Raw genomic sequence first — 23,643 nt, 5'->3', positions numbered from 1 at the left:
AAAAAAAAATTAACTGTCCTTCAAAATAAGAGCTATTTGTGACCAAAGCACCAGACTGAAGACTTTTGTCATACAGTTTTTGGTAGAAAGCGAAAACAACATATCATGCAAATGGAAATTATTGAGCTTTTAATTTATCATGCCATTAATTGATTAATTGATTTATAACACTAAAATGTAACTTTTTGGCAAACTTGTAAGGCATTTTATGTGTTGGAAAACTAACATCAAGTTGTCAAAATGCTGTGGGGATTCCTTTAGCAGGGACATAGAAACTATTTATTGATTGGGAAGATGGATGGAGCTAAATATTGATTGATTCAAGAAGAAAACTTACATACTAAGACAAAGGTTCCCTACTGGAGCTATGATCATATTCATCTGTTAGAAATAATCAGAAACCAGAAGAAGAACTGAGGTCTAGAAGTTTCAAACGATGACAGATTTTTTATGTATTTTGAGCCTAAACCGTCCAGTGATTTGAAAACAGAAGTATTTTTATTCTTCTTCCTTGAACAGGTTAGGATAGGTTTTTACAAAAACATGTTCATTACATTTTCTGAACGAAATCATTCTTAAACAATTCCCCCCAACTCAATGTTTACACTCCCACATTAAAATGGCTGCAAACAGATGCACAATTACACAACCACACATCTTTGAAAAGCAGAAGTGGAGCCTCCTGCACAACCAACAAGAATGCAGCAAGTGGTTTCTGGATGGCGAGTCGACAACTACTCACCTGTCTTTTCCAGCAGCCATTGTACAGCAACAACTTGACTGAACATGCTGGAGTAAAGCTTGGGTTGCTAAGTAACAGCCGAGCTTCACTGGGGTTGCTAGGTAACGGCGCAGTGCCTGTCATTGTGACTTGATAATCAGAAAGTTTTTGAAACAACTCGTTTTCCAGACACCAGAAGTCATTAATTTATTGGTAAAAACTGTCTTTTTAAGCGTTTTCAGACCTAAATGGAAGCATAACAATGTGCTAAATGTGAATTTGTTGAAGTTAATTGAACTAAACAATCTGCTTTCAGTTTATAGCTGACCTATGTGGACCCCACTTTATAAAAACCTGCCTACAGAGAGAAACATTTCTTTCCTATTGCTTCTCTGCTTGAAAATCAGCAGAAAGGCCAAATTTTGATTTATTTATGTTGGTGCTGTCACCAAAATATGCTGAAATATGCCCTTTAAATATCCTTATGAAGCGCATGGCTGAGGGACTAAATGACTTCTTGAAGCATTTGGTTCTGAATCGAGGCAGAACTCTGACCTCCAGGGATGGTTTGGGTCAGCAAACATGGATTTTTTTTGTAGACCTGACCTTATTAAATGTATTGTGATTCTCTGAGAAAGTCCCAGCAGTGGAAGCTCAGAGTAAGCTGAGAGACCTGCCTTATCGGGCAGCGCTGCCTTTTTTTTTTTTTTTTTTTTTTTTTTTTTTTTTACATGTATTGATTTCCTGCTGTGGAGCAACTTTGGACTCCAGCACAAGTTTCCATAGTGATGGACTCAGAAGAAGAAGTGACTTTGTGAAAACTAAGACTCTAACTGGAAGTTCCCTCTCTAAGCCACTAATCCTGCTGACGCCAGATAAGCCGGTTAAACTCTTATGGTTGTTTGCAAACACGCACACTGATCTGAATTTTTTCTCCTTTTTTCTGAAGCAAGGCTTAGCTGGGCCAAAGATGTACTCTGGTCATCACTTCTTTATCTTTTTTCTGTCTAAATCTGAAGACAATAATACTTCCTGTTGAATTCTCACAAGCATGCACTTTAAAGGGGGCAGTATGATGTAAAATTGACCTTTTTTTAGCTTTACATCTTGTTATAATGTTATTCCCTCATCACTGAGGCTGTCACTCTGTCATCAGCTTGTATGAGGGGATCCGTCAGAGGCAGATGTCTCGCCGTCTGCTGTCTCTTCTCATCTTCTCTCCGTCCATCATTCTCTCACACTCCCTCTGGTTCTTCCTGTCCACCTCCATCATCGGTCCCTTTAGTCTTTCTTTACCTTTAAAGAAGTATTTCAGTGTTGACAAGGCAGAGCTGAATCCTTAAAATGTCTTAATTTAACCATTAATTTTTTTTAATTTTGTGAAAAATGTAAATTTGAATCTTTTAATAGGCGTTACAGGATAGATGGTATGTCTTGGCCTTCTTTTGTATTTATGTTAGAGTTCATTGGTCAATCAAGCTAAAATGGGAAATAAGAAAAAATGTAAAAATAGAAGGAAAAAAACAAGGAAAGCAAACAAAGAAAACTTTTCTTAAATGGACCTATTCCCCTTTTGTACATTTTATGCTTCCAAAACAGGCATTGAAAACAAATCTCACCCACTTTTGGCAATAAGTTAATATTTTTTGGTGTCTGCAAAAGGAGCCATTTCAAAAACCTCTAGATTGTTGAGTCACAATTGACTGGCACTGTGCTGTTACCTAACAACCCAAACAGCACTCCGCCTATCACCTAGCAACCCAAGCTAAGCTCCAGTAAGTTTGGTCAGCTGGTTTTACGAGAGTTTTGTCGTTGACTTACTATCCAGAAACAACTTGCTGCATTTTTGTTGGTTGTGCAGGAGGCTCCACTTCTGCTTTTCAAAGATGCAGTAAATTTTGGCCACCTCCAATTTAGCCTTGTTAGTTCATAGGAGGTTTTTCCTGGATGTTTGATGGTAAATATAAAAGGGGTCTTTTATTCTTGTGTGTCAACAGTGGTTTTGACTCCATTTCCAGTTGTTGAATCATGACCTCTGACCTTTCCTGAGGCAAATGGGACCCGTAGAGCTTTAGATGCCGTTGTAACATTGGTGTAGATGGCTGATTTTCTTTCATCAGCTAAATTATCATTTCTGATTGTGAAATTTAAAAAAATAAATCAGAATTAATCCCATTTTTTGTAGATTTTCTTCAAGGGAAATTTATAAAATTATAAAATTTAATCCCATGAAAAGGGATACAAATGTGAATATATTTAAAAAGTGTTGGACGTATTGTAGGGACGTGTCTCTCCTGCTTTTAATTTGTTATAAATAAGTGAGGTGGTGCCTGTACCCTTCCTTCACATTTACATACGCAGTATTTCCCCCAGTTGTAAAAGAATAATCGTGCTGAATAAAGGCCCGGTTCTTTTATTAATGAGCCCGCTGACAGCAGAGACCAAATGCACTGGAGCGTGCAACTTGGCAAAGCTTTTAAGTGATATTGTCACAACCAAAACCAATCTGCATAAAAAATTAAAACCTGAAAGAATAATTGAGGTTTCTTAATAAATCTTCCATCATTGGCTCCCATACAAGAACTCCTCTTTTTTAAACAATGAAGGTTTTACGTTTTGGGGCATTGGTGATGTTAATTTCTATCAGGGTGAACAAACTACCACTGTATTTTTAAAAATGTTTTTAAACCCTTTTGTATTGCTTTAGAGGATAATTTGATTCAATCTTGGTTTCTTTCATTCTATTTCTTCTCTTTTCCTGAATTTGTTTCTTTTGTTAAATAAAAATTGAGAAACACTTCGGATGTTTCAGAAACTATTCCAACCAGAACTTTTTAGGACCAAATCTTTTGCAGAGTTGGGTAGTAACTAGTTACATTTACTCAATGACATTTACTTGAGTAAGTTTTTTGGAAAAAAATATATATATATTTTTAGCAGTATTTTTACTATGTTGTACTTTTTACTTTTACTTGAGTAATTTTATTATGAAGTATCTCTACTCTTACTTGAGTAAAGTTTCTGGATTTTCTACCCACCGAATGAAAAACAAACATGTTTTAGCCAAATATTCACCAGACACAGACACACACCTGCAGTTTCTGTTAAAGTTTCATAAGTTTTATATAGAAAGAAAATGATTTGTAAAAATTTTCTTTTGCTTGATTTTGTTATTTTTTGGTTTTTATATGAATTGTTGTCATTTTGGTCTTTAAAATACCTAAATTTCTACTTAATTTTATACTTTGGTCCATCTGATGATGCAATTTTTAAATACTAAATGATTGATAATTTGATCAGTACTTGAGCAGGCGTTTTATCAAAACTTTTTTACTTGAGTAATTTCCTGGACGTCTTACTTTTTATTTTTACGTGAGTAAAAATATCTTGAAGTAGTGTTACTCTTACTTGAGTAAAATCTTTGGGTACTCTGCCCGCCTCTGGTTGTTTGTCGCTCCAAATAGACGTTTGGAGCTTTAAATAGACGTGTCACCATGGTAACCATTTATAGTAATGCTGAAATAAAACACAAAGGCAGGTTTTTCTTTTCTCTTTGATCCTGAAAGCGCTCCACACAGAAGATACATGGCTGGTAGCATATTGCCGCAGTTATCTACCTGTATCAGTATCGACTGACTGGCGTTATCCAGAATAAAACGGGTAATTCACTGATCAATATTGCTCCGTTTAGCTGCGATGGAGCTTTTACTTCATCAGTATTAATTGTGAGCTCCTGCCAGAGCAGCTTTTGAGCAGTTTGTGTTTTTATTACCCTGTGGAGTTTTTACACTGAGAGAAAATGAGGGAAAAATAAAAACAAAAAAAAAAACCTCAGCAACGCTCAGATTCCAATATTCTGTATAGATCTGAGTCAATGTTTCTGTGTTAAAAGGAATCGTCGTGGGAAACACCATCTTAACTCCAGCAACATAAATGTCTCTCAGAAATACAGATAAACTACAGCAGAGCAAAGTCTTAAGACTCAGTGTTGTGCAAAAGTTTTAAACCACCTGATATTTTTCTAGTCAATTCACCAGCCGTTCAGAAAACCTTTTCTTTTCTTTGTTCCTCTGAACTCTGGTTGCAATTTTTGGTGAATGGCACTTTAGGAATCATGTTACTGGATTAAACATACCATCTTCTGTCAAACATTATTTTTTGAGTTTATCACACTGTAAAAAACAAAAATCTTACCTAGTATATTTTGTCTAGTTTCTAATGGAAATAAGTAAGTAAATATTTTCTTACTTTTGATAAAAATATGCTAATTCCACTATATGATAAATTTACCTATAACAAGACATTTTCCCCATTGTATGAGTGAAGTAATCTCCAATATTAAGGAATTGTTTACTTTAAAAAGTTACTATATTTTTGCTTTAATGTTACTTGTAAGTTAGCAGAAAACATCTGACACTGCAAAAACGGAAAAACTTACCAAGTATTTTTGGTCTGGTTATGCAAATGTCTCAGTACACTTGAAATTAAACAAATGTACTTAAAACTAACCTTTCAGCAGGACATATGAGCTTGTATTAAGTTACTAAAAACTGAAAGGATTAATTTGCTTTTAATAAGCAAACAAAATATGTGAAACCATTGGGGCTGAAAAGAAAACAACAGAACTTTGAAATCCCTCCAGAAAACCCTGAAAAGCCATCTCAAAGTTCATTTCATGGGATTAGGGGAGAGCCTGCCTGCTTGGATCGATGGATATTTGAAAATGAGGAATGAAAAGGGACTGAGCCAAAAGCAAAACACATCTGAGCTGAAAGAGAAATGAATGACTTCTTTAATAACTTTGGTTATAAATCCATTTGTCAGGGCGACATGCCCAGACAAGGTGAACACACATCAGAACGGGCCACCCAGTTTCCCGCTCCGGTTATTCTCACGCCACAATCGCTGACATCTAACCTACTGATCGCATTCTGCTCTCTAACAAAATACCTTAAGAAACCAATTTGATCTTTTTTTGTCTTTGCAAACTCTTAGCTAAGCAACAAAGACACATTAAGCAACTTCCTGTGATATATGCTGCAGATGCAGGAAACTCTGTGTAACGTCTCATAAAATGGCCCCAACAGGAGAGTAGCAGCATCCGTCCTGCGTGCTGCACATTTATAACTCCAGAATATCTTTTTATGTGCTTCAGAAATGGTAACTATGCTATAAAGAGGGTGTCTGAGGGGCAAAATCAATACCATTTTAGTTTTATATTCAGTTTTAGGCTGCACAGTCAATAATCCTTGACGCCTGAGTTATCTTATCTCCGATGTGGAGCAATTTGTTCAGAGCTGGGAGAGGGATCACCTGCAAAGCTCTGGCAGCAGGAATGCTGATTCGGATTTTGTTGCATTGATATTGTATGGAAAGTTTGAATGGTAGATGACATTGCAAATATGTATCCCTCTTCCTTTTGTGTCATGTTTTCCCAACCTCAGAAAATCATTAACTCCCCTGATCGGGTTCAGTTGGATAATTGAGTTCTACTATTTTTTTTACTTTAAAAGAAATATCTTTGAATGAAGATAAATGTGAGAATGATTTTGCCTAGAAACCATTAAAAAAGACTGTTTTGCAAAACTACAAAATCTGGAGAAATAAAATGTTTTTTAAGCAAGGTTTATTGCTCTCTGGCGCCCCTCCTGGACAAACCACATCATTGACATACCATGTATTGGTCTGCGTCCTTCCAGGTGTTTTTTTTTTGTTGCTCCTTTTTCTTTTTGATTTTTTTCTTAAGTTGGCTTTATTATTACACCACCTTTCACAAATAAAAAAAACAATTGTATAAATGTTATGCATAATTTAATTAAATCAATTAGAACAAACTGAATTATGCAAATAAATAAAAGCACAATTTTCATAAAAGATTTTAAGAGGAAACTTTAAGCTAAAATTCCTCTAGCTGCTTTTTAATTAAGTCCAGACCCACTAAACCGTTGACCCAAATACTTTTTTCACAGAACTGAATTACAAAACAATCTTTGGGTTATTTAACAGGGGTCTCAAACTCCAGTCCTCGAGGGCCGCAGTCCTGCAGATGTGCCACAGGTACAAAACACTGGAATGAAATGGCTTAATTACCTCCTCCTTGTGTAGATCAGTTTTCCAGAGCCTTGCTAATTACTTAATTATTCTGTTCAGGTGTGGTGCAGCAGAGGCACATCTAAAAGTTGCAGGACTGTGGCCCTCAAGGCCTGGAGTTTGAGACCCCTGGGTTATTAAGATGCGAGTAAACTAGAGATTAATTTTCAGCAGTGGTGCATATCTTGCATTTCACACATGACTACAGTGTTTTGGATAACGTTTTAAGTTTTTTTTCCTAATATGCAATGAGATGTCAAAGATTTATCCATCAAGTGTATATTCTCAAATTCTTAATATATACTGGAAAACCTTACTCACAATGGGCGTTGAATAATTTTAGCAGCATGAAGACCAAATGTTACCTTGATTCTGATATCACAGCATCATCAGCATAGCAGTAGACAGCGGTGTTTGGTAAGGGTGTTCCATATGGACTTAAAGTTTTATATTAATATTTTGTGGTACTACTCTGATAATGATAAAAGTGACAATGAAAACTATTTCTTTCTACTGTTTACGTAACTGTTTGGCTGGCAGAGCAATCATAGCCCCACAAACACAAATATTGCAGTTAAAAAATATTTGTAAAACACTTCTTAAGGATACCAGTCAGGTACAGAAGTGTGATTTGTATCACTAAACTGCACACAGTAACATATTTTCAAATTTATTGGTATTTATTGATACTCTAGCTGAACAAACAGTGGAGAAAATAGTAAAAATAGCAGTTCCAACATCGAATTGACTTGATTGTGACAATGATGAATCAAAATACGTATAATGATTAAAAGTTTAACACAATTAATTATATAATAAATGCCTGACCTTATGGTTTGGTTATTCTTGATCACACCTGTTGAACAAAGAAAGGAGAACTAGGACTGTTCCCTGCGGAACACCTTTGGCTACACAATAGCTACATTCACATAACAGGTCTTGATGCACAATTCTGTTTATTTTTTTATTTTTTATTGCAGATTTTCTTTTTTGAATTAAATGCAACTGCAACCAGACTCTTGTGTGGTCCGAATGCACTGAAGAAGAAAGTAGACGTAACACAGCAGCGAAATGTTTTATTGTTTATGGATCAATTTGTGAGGAATCGGAGCTGACAGTATTGGGACAACATCATAAAAAGACGAAGAAAGCACAACTAATATCAACGGGCTTTTGGCCCTGAATTATGACACATGTCTCACTCCAATGATGTAAAAGTTGGATAAAATGCAACATGGCTGTTCTGACTGAAAACTAAACGTCCAATTTAGTTCCACATTTGGAATTGACACAAATCGGGGTGAAAAGACTGAATTTGGGCCCTGAGACTGCCGGGAAAAAGTCAGATATGGGTCGAATTCGCCTGCTGTGTGAACGTATCCTCATTTGTAAGCTGCATCTGTTATTGCTCTGTGATGCAATAACAAATATTGCTGTTACTGCTAAAAGCGCAGCGGTTTTTCATTTACTCAGAATACATTCATCATCTTCCAGTATGTTTTAGTCCATACTTGCTATACATACAAACCTGATATTTGCATACATTCAATAAAAAGATGAACATCTTTTTTTTCTCACTCTCTGGAGTTAAATGAGACCAAACTTTTCTTGTTTTAGCTTAGTGAGAATTACCTATCAGGGGTATCAAACTCCAGTCCTCAAGGGCCGCTGCCCTGCAACTTTTAGATGTGCCTCTGCTGCACCACACCTGAGTAGAATAATTAGGTTAATAGCAAGGTTCTGGAGAACTGATCTACACCAGGAGGAGGTAATTAAGCCATTTCATTCCAGAGTTTTGTACCTGTGGCACATCTAAAAACTGCAGGACTGCGGCCCTTGAGGACTGGAGTTTGACACCTGTGACCTAAATTATTTCTATTTGCTAAATGCCAGAAAACATGTGACTTTCTTTGAATTCAGATGTTTACATACATTTGGTCAGTATCAGGGATCACTGTTTTAAAATGTGACTTGGGTCAAACTTTTGGGTTTGTTTCCTCAAGCTTCTCACAATAGTTGCTTCACTCACACATTTTCAGATGGAGAAATGTGTTTATATCCTTTTACTCAGTGTATGTAAATATATGATTTCATCTGTATGTTATCAGAAAAATTATTTATTTTTCACTTTCTAACCCTTTTCCTCTCCTTTAATCTTGACTTTATTAGGTGAGTGTTTACGGAATATTTTCATCGTGTTTATTGAGCCAAAATCCTCATGTGAAAATATGCAGGGGGGAAAATGCAAATGGCGTGGGACAATAGCATTCCCGTCTGTTCACCAATGGTGATTACATTTCAGATTGCTGCTTTTTGAAGACTTGACACGAAATGTAAACAGGATTTTGCCCCTCAGGGCTCGGCTGATGTGTTGGTGTAAGCAGTGTCAGTTTCTTTTAGAGAAGCTATGCTCTAACTGTTCTAAATTTAGCATGGTAAGGATAGCAAAGTAATGGAAATGGAGCTGCATAATACATGAAACGCAGAGAAACTAAAAAGAAATGTCGACAAGGGTTTAGTGTTGGTTAAATTGCAGGAAAAAGACATTGGAGTATTTATTCTTTCTGTCTAAGCAGTTAATTCAGATTCTGTCGGGACACTTTTTTTCATCAAGTAAAAGTAAAACAACAGAGTAAAATCTTTCCTTTTCTCTCCAATTCCCCCATGTGAGGCCAGTCCTTGTCGTTCTCTGTTGTCCAAAGATAAGCCGTCACCTTCAGGGGTTTTCTGCGTCTCCCTGCTGATGGTTATCTCTGCAGAGGCGAACAACTGAAAGGTCCCCACAACTCAGACAGCATCAGATAAAACGCCTCGAGCTGTTGGCCATTGTTGAGCTAATCTCAAAGTATTCTGGTTGGCTGGGCGGTACTTATGTCTGAAGCATGTGGGTCAGCTCTTATCTGCTGTGTGAGACAACAACAAGGAGATTCAGGTTTCAGAAAGTGAAGGAGAGTGGAGCATCTAGGATTCAAACATCTATACTAATGATGCTCTCAGTAAGGTGAACATACAGCACATTTTACATCACCCCTAATATCTTTAGCTGGGTTTACATTAACCTTAAATTTTTTAAAATAAATGTACTTAATGGAAACATATCAGTTTCAAAAAGAGCTGAATATAGAGTGAATGAATTGGGGGGGTTTGGCCGTATCGAAACTGGTTTATTTCGTAAAACTCCATTGGAAATATTTCTTTTGCATCACATAAATCATGCGATCAACAACAGGATGCTACTACTGGCGGAAATGACAAAGAAGACAACAGGAAGCGTTAGAAAGATGATGGCGGAATGTCATTTTTAATGACTTATCATGTGAACAAACTTATTCACTTGCGATTTTAATTTAGTTTTTTTTTCTAATGGAAACACCACAATTACAAAATTATGTTTTTTTGAGTTTAGTGAAATATCAGTAAAGTTTTGCACAGAAACAGCACAATTTAAAGGCCAATTAACCTCATTAACAGTCATGTTTTTGGACTGCAGGAGGAAGCTGGATCAACTGGAGAAACCTCACTTATGGTTTTTCCTCCCATTAAGTTTGGAGTCCGCTCCGGTTCCGGAACATAGTTTTGAACCAATGTTGCAAGTTAACACCAAATCTGGATCCAGTATAACAATATGAGCGCTTCTTTTCAGTCGATATTGATAATTATTGTTTAGTTTTACTTTTAAATATCTGAAATATAGTCAAACTGGGGATGTGACCTTTCCTGTTTTATCCCCAGTTTTCTCTCTAATTTCCCCTTTTATTTTGTTTTTAAGCAGTTATGAGGCACATTGCTGAAACCTGAAACTGAAACTGCTGCTGTGGAAGTTGCTCCACAGGTTGTTGCTAGGTAACCAAAGAGGGAGTGAGTTGCTAGGTAACCAAAGAGCGAGTGAGTTAGTTGATTCCACCAAGCTAGCTTAGCTGGTATTTAAAGGTTTGGCGGCTAAATCCTTGTCCTGCCTACATCCCCCAGAATGCTTTGCGGTTCAGTGGAATTATTAAATATGCTGTCAGACATATTTTCTGTTGTTATTGATCTCGCGTCTGTCGTGACATGTATTGTTATTGACTTATTGTCCAGCCCTAATATGTTTATAATATATTTTTTAGATGTAGATGCATTCTTTCCTACAAGTGATTGAACTTTCACTGAATTAATGCTATGTTATTGCATTTAATTTAAAAGAGGAATTCAATAATTTGTATCTTTCAATGTATTTCTAATACTTTGTAGAAGAGGCTTAAAAATCTCAATTTTTTTTATCTGATTACTTGGTTAATAGTTAGAATAATCTAATATAATACTAATATACAGTAATTGTTAGTTTTATTCCCATTAAATCCTGTAAATAAATAACTTAAAAAACTCAAAAAAGGATGACAGTAGGAAATAAAAATGTTCTTTCCTGTGTTTTCCCCCCACAGAGTGCAGCTCCGACTGCCAGCGCTGCACGGCGGACCTCCAGACCGGCGTCGGCAGCGTGTGCCTGTGGTGCAGAGCGGCGAGGACGTGGCTGCTTGGCGATCACTGCGTCTCTTTCTGCCCCTCCGATCATTATGCGTGGCACGGAGCCTGCATCAGTAAGGACTCTCACTCTCCTGTCTCATTATCAAATGTAGAAAGGTCAGAGGTGTGACAGCAGCCGTTTGAATGTAAAACTGAGCTAAAATCTCATCAGAACCTCCATGTTTTATTCATGCGGCCGGTTGGAGATCTGACTGAGTTGGTGGAAGTTGGTTCTCGACCCTCTTTGTTTCTGTCTCGACCCGATGACAAGAAACAGAAGAAATGGTGAATGTTAATGAAGCTAAAAAGAAATCCTCTTTGATACTCACACGAAGGTTTTTAACAAACCTTTCTCCAACATATTTGTGAGAAAAGTGACAATAAATGTCCAGAACAAAGACTCAGAAACTTTAGAAAGAAACACCAACATCTATTCTTTGGCTTTTCCATCCAATAGATCTTGATATATTTTAGCTGAAATATTAAATTTATGTCATTCTTTTCATTCTTTAAATGTTCTTGGTGTGCAGCATTTTCATGCAAGCTGCACTGAGTCAAAATCCAAAGAAAAGAGCAGGTTTTTGTATTTTTCCTGTTAAAACTTAAATTTACCAACAAATTACTAGAAATCCACAATTTGTTCCCAGATTTGAACTTTTTAGAGTGAAATTCAAAGTCCCTAGTGAAATTAAATTTTCCTTTTTGTAGAAGATGTTGCAGAAAATTGATGGTTTGTATGTTTAGTACAGGGTCTTAAGCATTTGACTCATTGATGTTATTATTGTGACACTCGATGATGCTGATCTCATTCTTCACTACAACAACGTGGGATTTTGTGTTCTCATGTTTTTATTTGATTATAATTGTCGTAACCTATTTGTTTGACAGAGGTAGAGGACAGAGGTAAATCTATTTGGTCTAATAGTAGTTTTATTAGACCGAATAGTGAAATAGTGGAATAGTACACTTAATAAGACAAAACTAATTTATAAGTAACTTTTCAGTAAGAAGTAGGAGTTTGTTTTAAGTCAATAATTCCTTAATAGTTGTGAAAAAATGTTTGTTCCACTGGCAGATTATTTCACTTATAATATCAGAAACATTTTTTGTTATAAGTTTAATAATCTGCAAATGAAATAAGTACTTTTTAAAATCAATATTAAGGAATTACTGATTTAAAACAAAGTCTTATATTTTGCTGCAAAGTTACTTGTAAGTTATTTTGTCTTATTTCAAATGTACTAAGATATTTGCAAGACCATAAAAACTTGGTAAGATTTTGTGTTTTTGCAGAGTAACTTTGCAAACTGTGCTGCCATTTTTAACTTTTCATGAACTTTGACTTTTAAAATGTTACCTGGGAGTTGTACACTCTGAGTTGGAGCTTTGTCATGCTGGGACGTCCATTCCCAAACTGAAATTAGTTAAACTATTTCCAGATTGATGAGCAGCAACAGTTGCTCCATTAAAGATAATTTGTGATGCTTTTTCTTTCCTGGCATTGTGTTAATGCACCTGTATCCTCCGCAGCACCAAACGACCTAAACTCCTGCCTTCTGAATATACTTTCCCATTTAGATTTGATAGTTTTCTCCAATCTTTCATCCTCATCGTAACCTTTGGGTTTCCCCATTATTCCCAATGGTCTTCCTCTCTATTTCGGCATTGTTCCTTGTTCTTAATCGTCTTTTCATTCCAGCCTTTCAGCTCCATTCTCCTCGTTGTTATTATTGTCATCATCCTCATAATAACCATCACTGTTCTCATCCTCCTTATACTTGTACAACTGATCGTTATCCTAATTCCTCCTTATCCTCATTAGCCTCATCATCACTATCATCCCCCTTCTTTCTCTTACGGCCCTAAATCTCATTAGCTTTGTCATCTTCATCGACCAGGGTCATTATCATCATCATTTCCTCTGTCCTCCTCCTGCGATTCAGCAGGTGAGCAGCAGAAAAGACGAGAAGCCTCGCAGCCACGCAGAGCTGCAGCGTCTTCATGCAGATTTAAATGCAAATGTGAGGAGGAGGCTTCAGGCCGCAAAACCTCTGGAGGCTCATTTAGCCGAGCCCGAAGCAGCCGAACACCAACACACACCGTAAAGAAGCAACGCTGCAGAGATAAAACGGGACACTGAGCAACAGACGTGGGATTCAATGCATCTGTGGCAATATTTTATCCTTTGCAGCCTTTTCTTCTGCTGGTGTTGCGTCAGACTTCTGAATTAAAGCTGATTTCCTGAATTTTCTTGAGTTTTTTTTCTCCCTGTGCTCAGAGATGGAAGGAGAGCACGAGGAGTGGAAGGGCTCTTTCAATGATTATACACTTGATCGTGATTACTGATTATTATAAATATGTATTTTTAAACTCAAGAGCGTGCGTTTACAAATTTATTCTAATAGGAATGTAATAATTCAGCAGCTTGGAGTGGAGATCCGTCTTTTAGTGCAAAGATTTAAACCAGCCTTGATGTTCACCCGTAGGGGATTTGGTGTTGGATGGGCGCTGGGCAAAAACACTTCAACAAGTTGTTGTTTTTTTTGCTTTCTTTTATTAAAAGCAATCACTCTGCAGAACAGTTGTTTGCTGCAATCAATGTAGCAACCATTGAATATATTTAAAGGAGACCTACTATGCAACATTCACATTTTGCACATTTTCGTACTTTGATTTGGTTTCCTACGGCTTCTAGAAATCTAAAAATCACCACAAGTCGTTTTTTTGGCAAAAACCTTTGGAATGTAACGTCACAAATCAGCAGGCAATGCCTTGTTACCTGGCAACCCCAGCAGAACCACAGCTCCAGCACATTAGGGCAGCTGGTATTACCGGTCTACGCGCTGCAAAATGGCTGCTGGAAATGACAAGTGTTTTGTTGTTGGCTTACCATTCAGAAACCACTTGCTGCATTCATGTTGGTTGTGCAGGAGGCTCTACTTCTGCTTTTCATAATTTCGCATCTGTTTGCAGTCATTTTCACATGTCAATTTAAATGTTGAGTTGGGAGGCATGGCCAGCAGCAGCTTATTTAGATTTAAAGTTACAAGATGCCCTAAAAAGCATAATAGGTCACCTTTAACTATTACTGAAGTATTTTAACCAATGCTGGAAGAGTTGTGGTTAGTTGTGATTAAAGCAAAGTGTGTAGCTGTTATCGTATTTGACCTGGACTGTTTCCAAATTCTGAAAAAATGGCAACTCTCAGATGTTTGTCCAAGTGATATAAATATATGTCTTCATTTCTATGTCTATTTTTTAAATGTCTATCCAGCTTTCTGTCTCCCTTTGTCTATGTTTTAATTTGTTTTTGTTTGTCTACACCTTTAATTTTTTATGTACTCTATCTTTCTCTCTATTTATCAAACTATAATGTATTTCTGTAAGTTCAGTCTTAAAAGGCTTTTTAAGCTAAGATTTGACGAAAAGTTAGCGAAATCCCTGAGCGTTTCTTATATTCACTTTCCAAAAAGACATCTTCTTCTTCTTCTCCTTATAATCTTGTAAAGTGTTTTTGATCAGAAATTTTCCAGCTTTCTGAAAGTTTTATACAGTTAGTGATGGACTTCTTAACTCATATTTAGAAAACAAAAGTTTTACTTTTTGAACTTTTACTCAGTTCTGAGCTAGATTTTATTCATATGTAACATATTTAGGTAATAAAGTTCACATTTATGCTTTTTGCTCTACTTTCCTTAATTTTATCCTAGTTGTTTTCTGTAATTTTAATCTAATTTATTCACTTTTTTCCCCCAGAATGCCATCCTTCATGCGAGTCCTGCAGTGGGGCGGGGCCTCTGTCCTGTACTTCCTGTCCCGCCAAAAGCGTCCTGTTGCCCTCTGGCCTCTGCGCTGCCAGGTGCCCCATTGGTTACTATGACAACGGTCATCGGCTCTGTCAAGGTAGGAAACATAACTGCTGATATGGTCACACTGAAAACCTGTTTATTATTTATTAAATACTTTTACACCATTTTTGTTTTAATTTTTATGTTTTTCTTTTTAATCTTGTTTGGGGAAAAATACATTTTTAATTTATTTTGCCTTTATAAAGTTAATATTTAGTATCAGTTTGAGGCAAAGCTCTCATGTTCTTAAATTTAATTTTCAAAACATAGCAAGATTTTAATAGTTCACCTTTTAAGTGATTTTATGAATATTTTTGTTTAACTTTCCTGAGAAAATGTAGTTTATATAAAATAAAACATTGCATACTTAGAGACACTTGGTGGAGGCAGGTAGAAGTGAATTTATTGTTCATGGGGTTTCTACACAGAAATACACTTAATGAGGACCTGTGGGAGAAATAAGACTTAAATCAATATCAAAATGATAAGTCTTGGTTGTTTCAATAAAGCACTTCTTAAAATTTAGTTTGGTATATATATATATGTGTATATACTGTAGATATAGATATATAGATATAAATATACATATATCTATGTACAGTATGTGTAGATATATATATAGATATATCTTATGATTGCTAGATGGATAGATAAAAGATTATCCTCAGATTCCAGCTTACTATATCATTACTATATATTTATATATAGTAATGATAATAATAATTAATAATAATAATAATAATTATTATTATTATTAACATCCATCCATCATAAACGCATTAAATCTTTTTAGATTGTGGCAGGAAGCCGGAGCGCCCGGAGAGAAACCTGCAAACAGGATGTTAACTTTTGATAGTTTATTCACAAAATTCAATGTTTCTTCCTCCTCTAAAAAACAGCTTTGTTGTTTTGGAGATTAGTGGCAGGAGAAACCATTAGGTGGGATTTTCTGTGGAGTGTGGCGTTTCTCTTCATGTGTTTGCTTCTCATTATGAATCCCGCTTTTGTACACATTTTCTTGAGAACAGGTTCAGAAAGCTTTAAAAACTGAGAACGATTTCTGAACCTGTTGGGAAACTTTTACAGAGGTTGTCCTCTACAGAGGTCGTCTTTATGGCAGCTGGAATTTGAGGATAATCTGTTCATTCATCATTGAAAACCTCATAATCTAGATCAGTTTTTCTTTTGTTGAATCATTAAAATCCTGTCCCAAAGTTTTTCCTCTTCTTCTGAGGTTGAATTACCCCATTCTGGGTAGTTTTTCTTTTGGGAACTCTGTAAAATCTGGTCCCAAAGTCTTTCCTCTTCTTCTGAGGTTGAATTACCCCATTCGGGGTAGTTTTTCTTTTGGGAACTCAGTAAAATCTGGTCCCAAAGTTTTTCCTCTCTTTCTAACAGTGAGCTATCCAATTCGGGGCAGTTTTTCTTTTGGGAACAGTTCACAATCTGGTCCCAACGTTTTTCCTCATTGTCAGAATTACGTACTTGGTCTGGGGCAGTTTTGTCTTTGTTAACGGTCTTTCTGCTGCTCCTCTGCTGCTTCCTGTGTGTTAAGTCTGACGCTCCGTCTGAGGAACTTTTACATTCAGAGACCCTGGAGGATGCGCCATTTCTTGATGTCTTCTCTGGACACGCCGGAGATGAAATAGTGGATCTCAAAGCCTGAGCTTTGAGATCTGCCCCAGAAGATACTTCCCCAGCCGGGTCAGCTTGAACTCTGGGAACCGTTGGAAGCCCGTCCCAAAACAAATCTCTGTCAACATCCTGGGAGGTTGAGAAACGACTCTGACTTTTGAGAGAAGAAACTTCCCCAGCCGGGTCAGTTTTATCTCTGGGAACCGTTGGAAGCCCGTCCCAAAACCAATCTCTGTCAACATGCTGGGAGGTTGAGAAACGACTCTGACTTTCGAGAGAAGAAACTTCCCCAGCCGGGTCAGTTTTATCTCTGGGAACCGTTGGAAGCCCGTCCCAAAACAGATCTCTCTCAAAATCCTGGGAGGTACTTGCGTCCGAGTCGTGTCCAGGAAATAAATGGTCGAAAACTTTCCTCATCCCTGTCGTCACCAGATATCCTAGTCCAAAACCTAGTGGCAAAATTAAAGGGTATGGCATCTTGGAAGCACAAAAATCCTTACTAGACACAAAATCTGAATTTCACTGAAGCGTTTGGATTCTAACTGTTGTGTTGAGATTCAAGCAGTTAAAGCCTCAGAACTTCTTTGATCTGTTGTGATGTTCATGATGTCGTCTGTGACCTCATCAGTGAGGTCACTGTGGCTCTGGGGAGGGTCCTGCTTCTGATCGTTGCTATGGGAACGGTCAGATAAGTTCTGCCTGATTCAAACTGAAATAATGACCAAATATTTAATAAGTTTTTTTTTTAATTTATTTAACATGAATTGAATAACATTAGATTTCTACCTTGGTTTTCTGTACCTGCTGCCATATAAATTGTCTTTATCCATTATTAATTTGGTTCTGGCAGGAAATTGTTCAGATTTTATAAACATTTGCAAAACAAAATTTTCTCTAATCTCTGTTAACTCTCTGTTAATGATCAAATTTTATATATTTTATACTACCTTGTTCTGTAATTGTTAATATCAGTAATGATGTAATTTGTTGCACAACTAATATTAGTATTGATTAAATTCAGATCTTAGACAAATAATAAATGAATAGAAAAGTATCACATATGTATATAGATCGATAAATAGATCTATAGATAGATCTATTTATCTATCTATTTATCTATCTATATCAATATATAGATATAGATTGATCTATCTATATATATAGATATGTAGGTCTATATATCTATATTTATATACATATAGATATATATATATTCTGTATATAGATATATCTTTTGATTGATAGATGGATAGATATATCTATTTATATATATATAATAATATATATAATAATGGTAATATTAATAACAATAATAATTATTTTTATTATTAACATCCGTTATAAATCACACTAAATCTTTTTGGACTGTGGGGGGAAGCCGGAGCGCCCGGAGAGAACCCACATATGGACATGGAGAACCAGAAAACCCCATGCAGACAGAACCAGGCTGGGATTCAAACCCAGGACTTTCTTACTGCAAGGCAGCAGTGTTACCCACTGAGCCACTGTGCAGCACTGATGTTTTATTCACACCAAAGGAGAATTTAGAAACTAATTAACCAAACAGTGATGACTTTAGATTGTGGCAGGAAGCCGGAGCGCCCGGAGAGAAACCTGCAAACAGGATGTTAACTTTTGATAGTTTATTCACAAAATTCAATGTTTCTTCCTCCTCTAAAAAACAGCTTTGTTGTTTTGGAGATTAGTGGCAGGAGAAACCATTAGGTGGGATTTTCTGTGGAGTGTGGCGTTTCTCTTCATGTGTTTGCTTCTCATTATGAATCCCGCTTTTGTACACATTTTCTTGAGAACAGGTTCAGAAAGCTTTAAAAACTGAGAACGATTTCTGAACCTGTTGGGAAACTTTTACAGAGGTTGTCCTCTACAGAGGTCGTCTTTATGGCAGCTGGAATTTGAGGATAATCTGTTCATTCATCATTGAAAACCTCATAATCTAGATCAGTTTTTCTTTTGTTGAATCATTAAAATCCTGTCCCAAAGTTTTTCCTCTTCTTCTGAGGTTGAATTACCCCATTCTGGGTAGTTTTTCTTTTGGGAACTCTGTAAAATCTGGTCCCAAAGTCTTTCCTCTTCTTCTGAGGTTGAATTACCCCATTCGGGGTAGTTTTTCTTTTGGGAACTCAGTAAAATCTGGTCCCAAAGTTTTTCCTCTCTTTCTAACAGTGAGCTATCCAATTCGGGGCAGTTTTTCTTTTGGGAACAGTTCACAATCTGGTCCCAACGTTTTTCCTCATTGTCAGAATTACGTACTTGGTCTGGGGCAGTTTTGTCTTTGTTAACGGTCTTTCTGCTGCTCCTCTGCTGCTTCCTGTGTGTTAAGTCTGACGCTCCGTCTGAGGAACTTTTACATTCAGAGACCCTGGAGGATGCGCCATTTCTTGATGTCTTCTCTGGACACGCCGGAGATGAAATAGTGGATCTCAAAGCCTGAGCTTTGAGATCTGCCCCAGAAGATACTTCCCCAGCCGGGTCAGCTTGAACTCTGGGAACCGTTGGAAGCCCGTCCCAAAACAAATCTCTGTCAACATCCTGGGAGGTTGAGAAACGACTCTGACTTTTGAGAGAAGAAACTTCCCCAGCCGGGTCAGTTTTATCTCTGGGAACCGTTGGAAGCCCGTCCCAAAACCAATCTCTGTCAACATGCTGGGAGGTTGAGAAACGACTCTGACTTTCGAGAGAAGAAACTTCCCCAGCCGGGTCAGTTTTATCTCTGGGAACCGTTGGAAGCCCGTCCCAAAACAGATCTCTCTCAAAATCCTGGGAGGTACTTGCGTCCGAGTCGTGTCCAGGAAATAAATGGTCGAAAACTTTCCTCATCCCTGTCGTCACCAGATATCCTAGTCCAAAACCTAGTGGCAAAATTAAAGGGTATGGCATCTTGGAAGCACAAAAATCCTTACTAGACACAAAATCTGAATTTCACTGAAGCGTTTGGATTCTAACTGTTGTGTTGAGATTCAAGCAGTTAAAGCCTCAGAACTTCTTTGATCTGTTGTGATGTTCATGATGTCGTCTGTGACCTCATCAGTGAGGTCACTGTGGCTCTGGGGAGGGTCCTGCTTCTGATCGTTGCTATGGGAACGGTCAGATAAGTTCTGCCTGATTCAAACTGAAATAATGACCAAATATTTAATAAGTTTTTTTTTTAATTTATTTAACATGAATTGAATAACATTAGATTTCTACCTTGGTTTTCTGTACCTGCTGCCATATAAATTGTCTTTATCCATTATTAATTTGGTTCTGGCAGGAAATTGTTCAGATTTTATAAACATTTGCAAAACAAAATTTTCTCTAATCTCTGTTAACTCTCTGTTAATGATCAAATTTTATATATTTTATACTACCTTGTTCTGTAATTGTTAATATCAGTAATGATGTAATTTGTTGCACAACTAATATTAGTATTGATTAAATTCAGATCTTAGACAAATAATAAATGAATAGAAAAGTATCACATATGTATATAGATCGATAAATAGATCTATAGATAGATCTATTTATCTATCTATTTATCTATCTATATCGATATATAGATATAGATTGATCTATCTATATATATAGATATGTAGGTCTATATATCTATATTTATATACATATAGATATATATATATATTCTGTATATAGATATATCTTTTGATTGATAGATGGATAGATATATCTATTTATATATATATAATAATATATATAATAATGGTAATATTAATAACAATAATAATTATTTTTATTATTAACATCCGTTATAAATCACACTAAATCTTTTTGGACTGTGGGGGGAAGCCGGAGCGCCCGGAGAGAACCCACATATGGACATGGAGAACCAGAAAACCCCATGCAGACAGAACCAGGCTGGGATTCAAACCCAGGACTTTCTTACTGCAAGGCAGCAGTGTTACCCACTGAGCCACTGTGCAGCACTGATGTTTTATTCACACCAAAGGAGAATTTAGAAACTAATTAACCAAACAGTGATGACTTTAGATTGTGGCAGGAAGCCGGAGCGCCCGGAGAGAAACCTGCAAACAGGATGTTAACTTTTGATAGTTTATTCACAAAATTCAATGTTTCTTCCTCCTCTAAAAAACAGCTTTGTTGTTTTGGAGATTAGTGGCAGGAGAAACCATTAGGTGGGATTTTCTGTGGAGTGTGGCGTTTCTCTTCATGTGTTTGCTTCTCATTATGAATCCCGCTTTTGTACACATTTTCTTGAGAACAGGTTCAGAAAGCTTTAAAAACTGAGAACGATTTCTGAACCTGTTGGGGAAACCTTTACAAAGGTTGTCCTCTACAGAGGACGTCTTTATGGCAGCTGGAATTTGAGGATAATCTGTTCATTCATCATTGAAAACCTCATAATCTAGATCAGTTTTTCTTTTGTTGAATCATTAAAATCCTGTCCCAAAGTTTTTCCTCTTCTTCTGAGGTTGAATTACCCCATTCGGGGTAGTTTTTCTTTTGGGAACTCTGTAAAATCTGGTCCCAAAGTCTTTCCTCTTCTTCTGAGGTTGAATTACCCCATTCGGGGTAGTTTTTCTTTTGGGAACTCAGTAAAATCTGGTCCCAAAGTTTTTCCTCTCTTTCTAACAGTGAGCTATCCAATTCGGGGCAGTTTTTCTTTTGGGAACAGTTCACAATCTGGTCCCAACGTTTTTCCTCATTGTCAGAATTACGTACTTGGTCTGGGGCAGTTTTGTCTTTGTTAACGGTCTTTCTGCTGCTCCTCTGCTGCTTCCTGTGTGTTAAGTCTGACGCTCCGTCTGAGGAACTTTTACATTCAGAGACCCTGGAGGATGCGCCATTTCTTGATGTCTTCTCTGGACACGCCGGAGATGAAATAGTGGATCTCAAAGCCTGAGCTTTGAGATCTGCCCCAGAAGATACTTCCCCAGCCGGGTCAGCTTGAACTCTGGGAACCGTTGGAAGCCCGTCCCAAAACAAATCTCTGTCAACATCCTGGGAGGTTGAGAAACGACTCTGACTTTTGAGAGAAGAAACTTCCCCAGCCGGGTCAGTTTTATCTCTGGGAACCGTTGGAAGCCCGTCCCAAAACCAATCTCTGTCAACATGCTGGGAGGTTGAGAAATGACTCTGACTTTCGAGAGAAGAAACTTCCCCAGCCGGGTCAGTTTTATCTCTGGGAACCGTTGGAAGCCCGTCCCAAAACAGATCTCTCTCAAAATCCTGGGAGGTACTTGCGTCCGAGTCGTGTCCAGGAAATAAATGGTCGAAAACTTTCCTCATCCCTGTCGTCACCAGATATCCTAGTCCAAAACCTAGTGGCAAAATTAAAGGGTATGGCATCTTGGAAGCACAAAAATCCTTACTAGACACAAAATCTGAAACTCACTGAAGCGTTTGGATTCTAACTGTTGTGTTGAGATTCAAGCAGTTAAAGCCTCAGAACTTCTTTGATCTGTTGTGATGTTCATGATGTCGTCTGTGACCTCATCAGTGAGGTCACTGTGGTTCTGGGGAGGGTCCTGCTTCTGATCGTTGCTATGGGAACGGTCAGATAAGTTCTGCCTGATTCAAACTGAAATAATGACCAAATATTTAATAAGTTTTTTTTTTAATTTATTTAACATGAATTGAATAACATTAGATTTCTACCTTGGTTTTCTGTACCTGCTGCCATATAAATTGTCTTTATCCATTATTAATTTGGTTCTGGCAGGAAATTGTTCAGATTTTATAAACATTTGCAAAACAAAATTTTCTCTAATCTCTGTTAACTCTCTGTTAATGAACAAATTTTATATATTTTATACTACCTTGTTCTGTAATTGTTAACTAAGGCACCAGTTCTTCTTTGTCTTTGCCTTTATCTTCATCTTTGTCTTTGGGGTCTGAACCCAGCTGATGAGAGAAGTGCGATTTGAAGCCACATGTTGCGGGGCTGATTGGTCCCCATGCACAGGACAGTCTTTGGCTCTGTGGCCCCGGCTCTTCTTCAGCTGCAGAGTTCTTTGTCCGTCTCGATCTTGGCTCGAAGCTGCCTGGAGGATCCAACCAAAGATTCCTGTTTTGCACCCACCTTTTATAGAGTTTATCCACTCTTTTGGTGCGTTTGCATTGGCTAGCACTGATGCTGTGCTTGTTTAATTGGCTGTCTGCTTAGACAGATGATCTCATATCCATCACTGTTTTACAGACATTATGTCTTGATGTTTGTGCTAATGTCTCAGGGTTGCTCAACCTCCTATGACCGTTGCCTGCACAACCTTTTCTTTGAAACATTTAAATTGTTTAACAATCTGTTTCCAAATAAGGCGCTGATCATTTCTGCTCTCCTGTTAGTTCCCCTTTTTCCCTTAACCTTTCACCTTTCACCTACCATCTACCTCCAACATATCAGTGATGTTTAATTGCAGTTACACCTTTTTATACCATTTCAAGCTCAATGTCAAAATCACATTTATAACTTCTTTAGCTTCTCTGATTTAGCTTTCATTTATAATTTTATAACCATAACTTATTAATTATTCTTATTATAATCTTAATGTGAGTTATTACATATGTTTTCTGAAAAGAAACCAAGAATAATCTATTATTCTAATTATTTGATACCAAAGTTACAGTTACTTGTTTTACTGTAAGTGTTCCCACAAATGTAAGTGTAAGTGTTATTATAAGTAAACCAATATTAATATAAGTATTTTACTTTGAATCTTATCCAATTACTCAAAATGTTTAGACTTTCATTCTTTAAAACTTTCATGCTTTAAAATAAGGAATAGTCTCAACTATTTTTATAAATCTGCAGGCTGGAAACTTACTTCCTCTTTTTCCAGGAAACCTGCTCTTCCTGTTTCATGTCTCTCTCTG

The 23,643-nt window shown here is 36.9% G+C and overlaps 1 protein-coding gene across 2 annotated transcripts in view; it reads left to right on the top strand.

Annotated features, from left to right (window-relative positions):
• fras1 (Fraser extracellular matrix complex subunit 1) overlaps window positions 1-23,643 on the top strand; it is a 266,684-nt gene that overhangs the window by 147,310 nt on the left and 95,731 nt on the right. For both annotated transcript variants that reach the window (XM_023343256.1, XM_023343255.1), the window contains exons 20-21: window positions 11,233-11,388; window positions 15,071-15,217. In XM_023343256.1, coding sequence (XP_023199024.1) covers window positions 11,233-11,388; window positions 15,071-15,217 — 303 coding nt within the window. The remainder of the gene's footprint in view (window positions 1-11,232; window positions 11,389-15,070; window positions 15,218-23,643) is intronic.

The sequence above is a fragment of the Xiphophorus maculatus genome, chromosome 12 (genome assembly GCF_002775205.1).
Source record: "Xiphophorus maculatus strain JP 163 A chromosome 12, X_maculatus-5.0-male, whole genome shotgun sequence".
Classification (NCBI taxonomy): domain Eukaryota; kingdom Metazoa; phylum Chordata; class Actinopteri; order Cyprinodontiformes; family Poeciliidae; genus Xiphophorus; species Xiphophorus maculatus.
The sequence above is the reverse complement of the archived record's forward strand: the minus strand, read 5'-3'. Positions and strand labels throughout refer to the sequence as shown.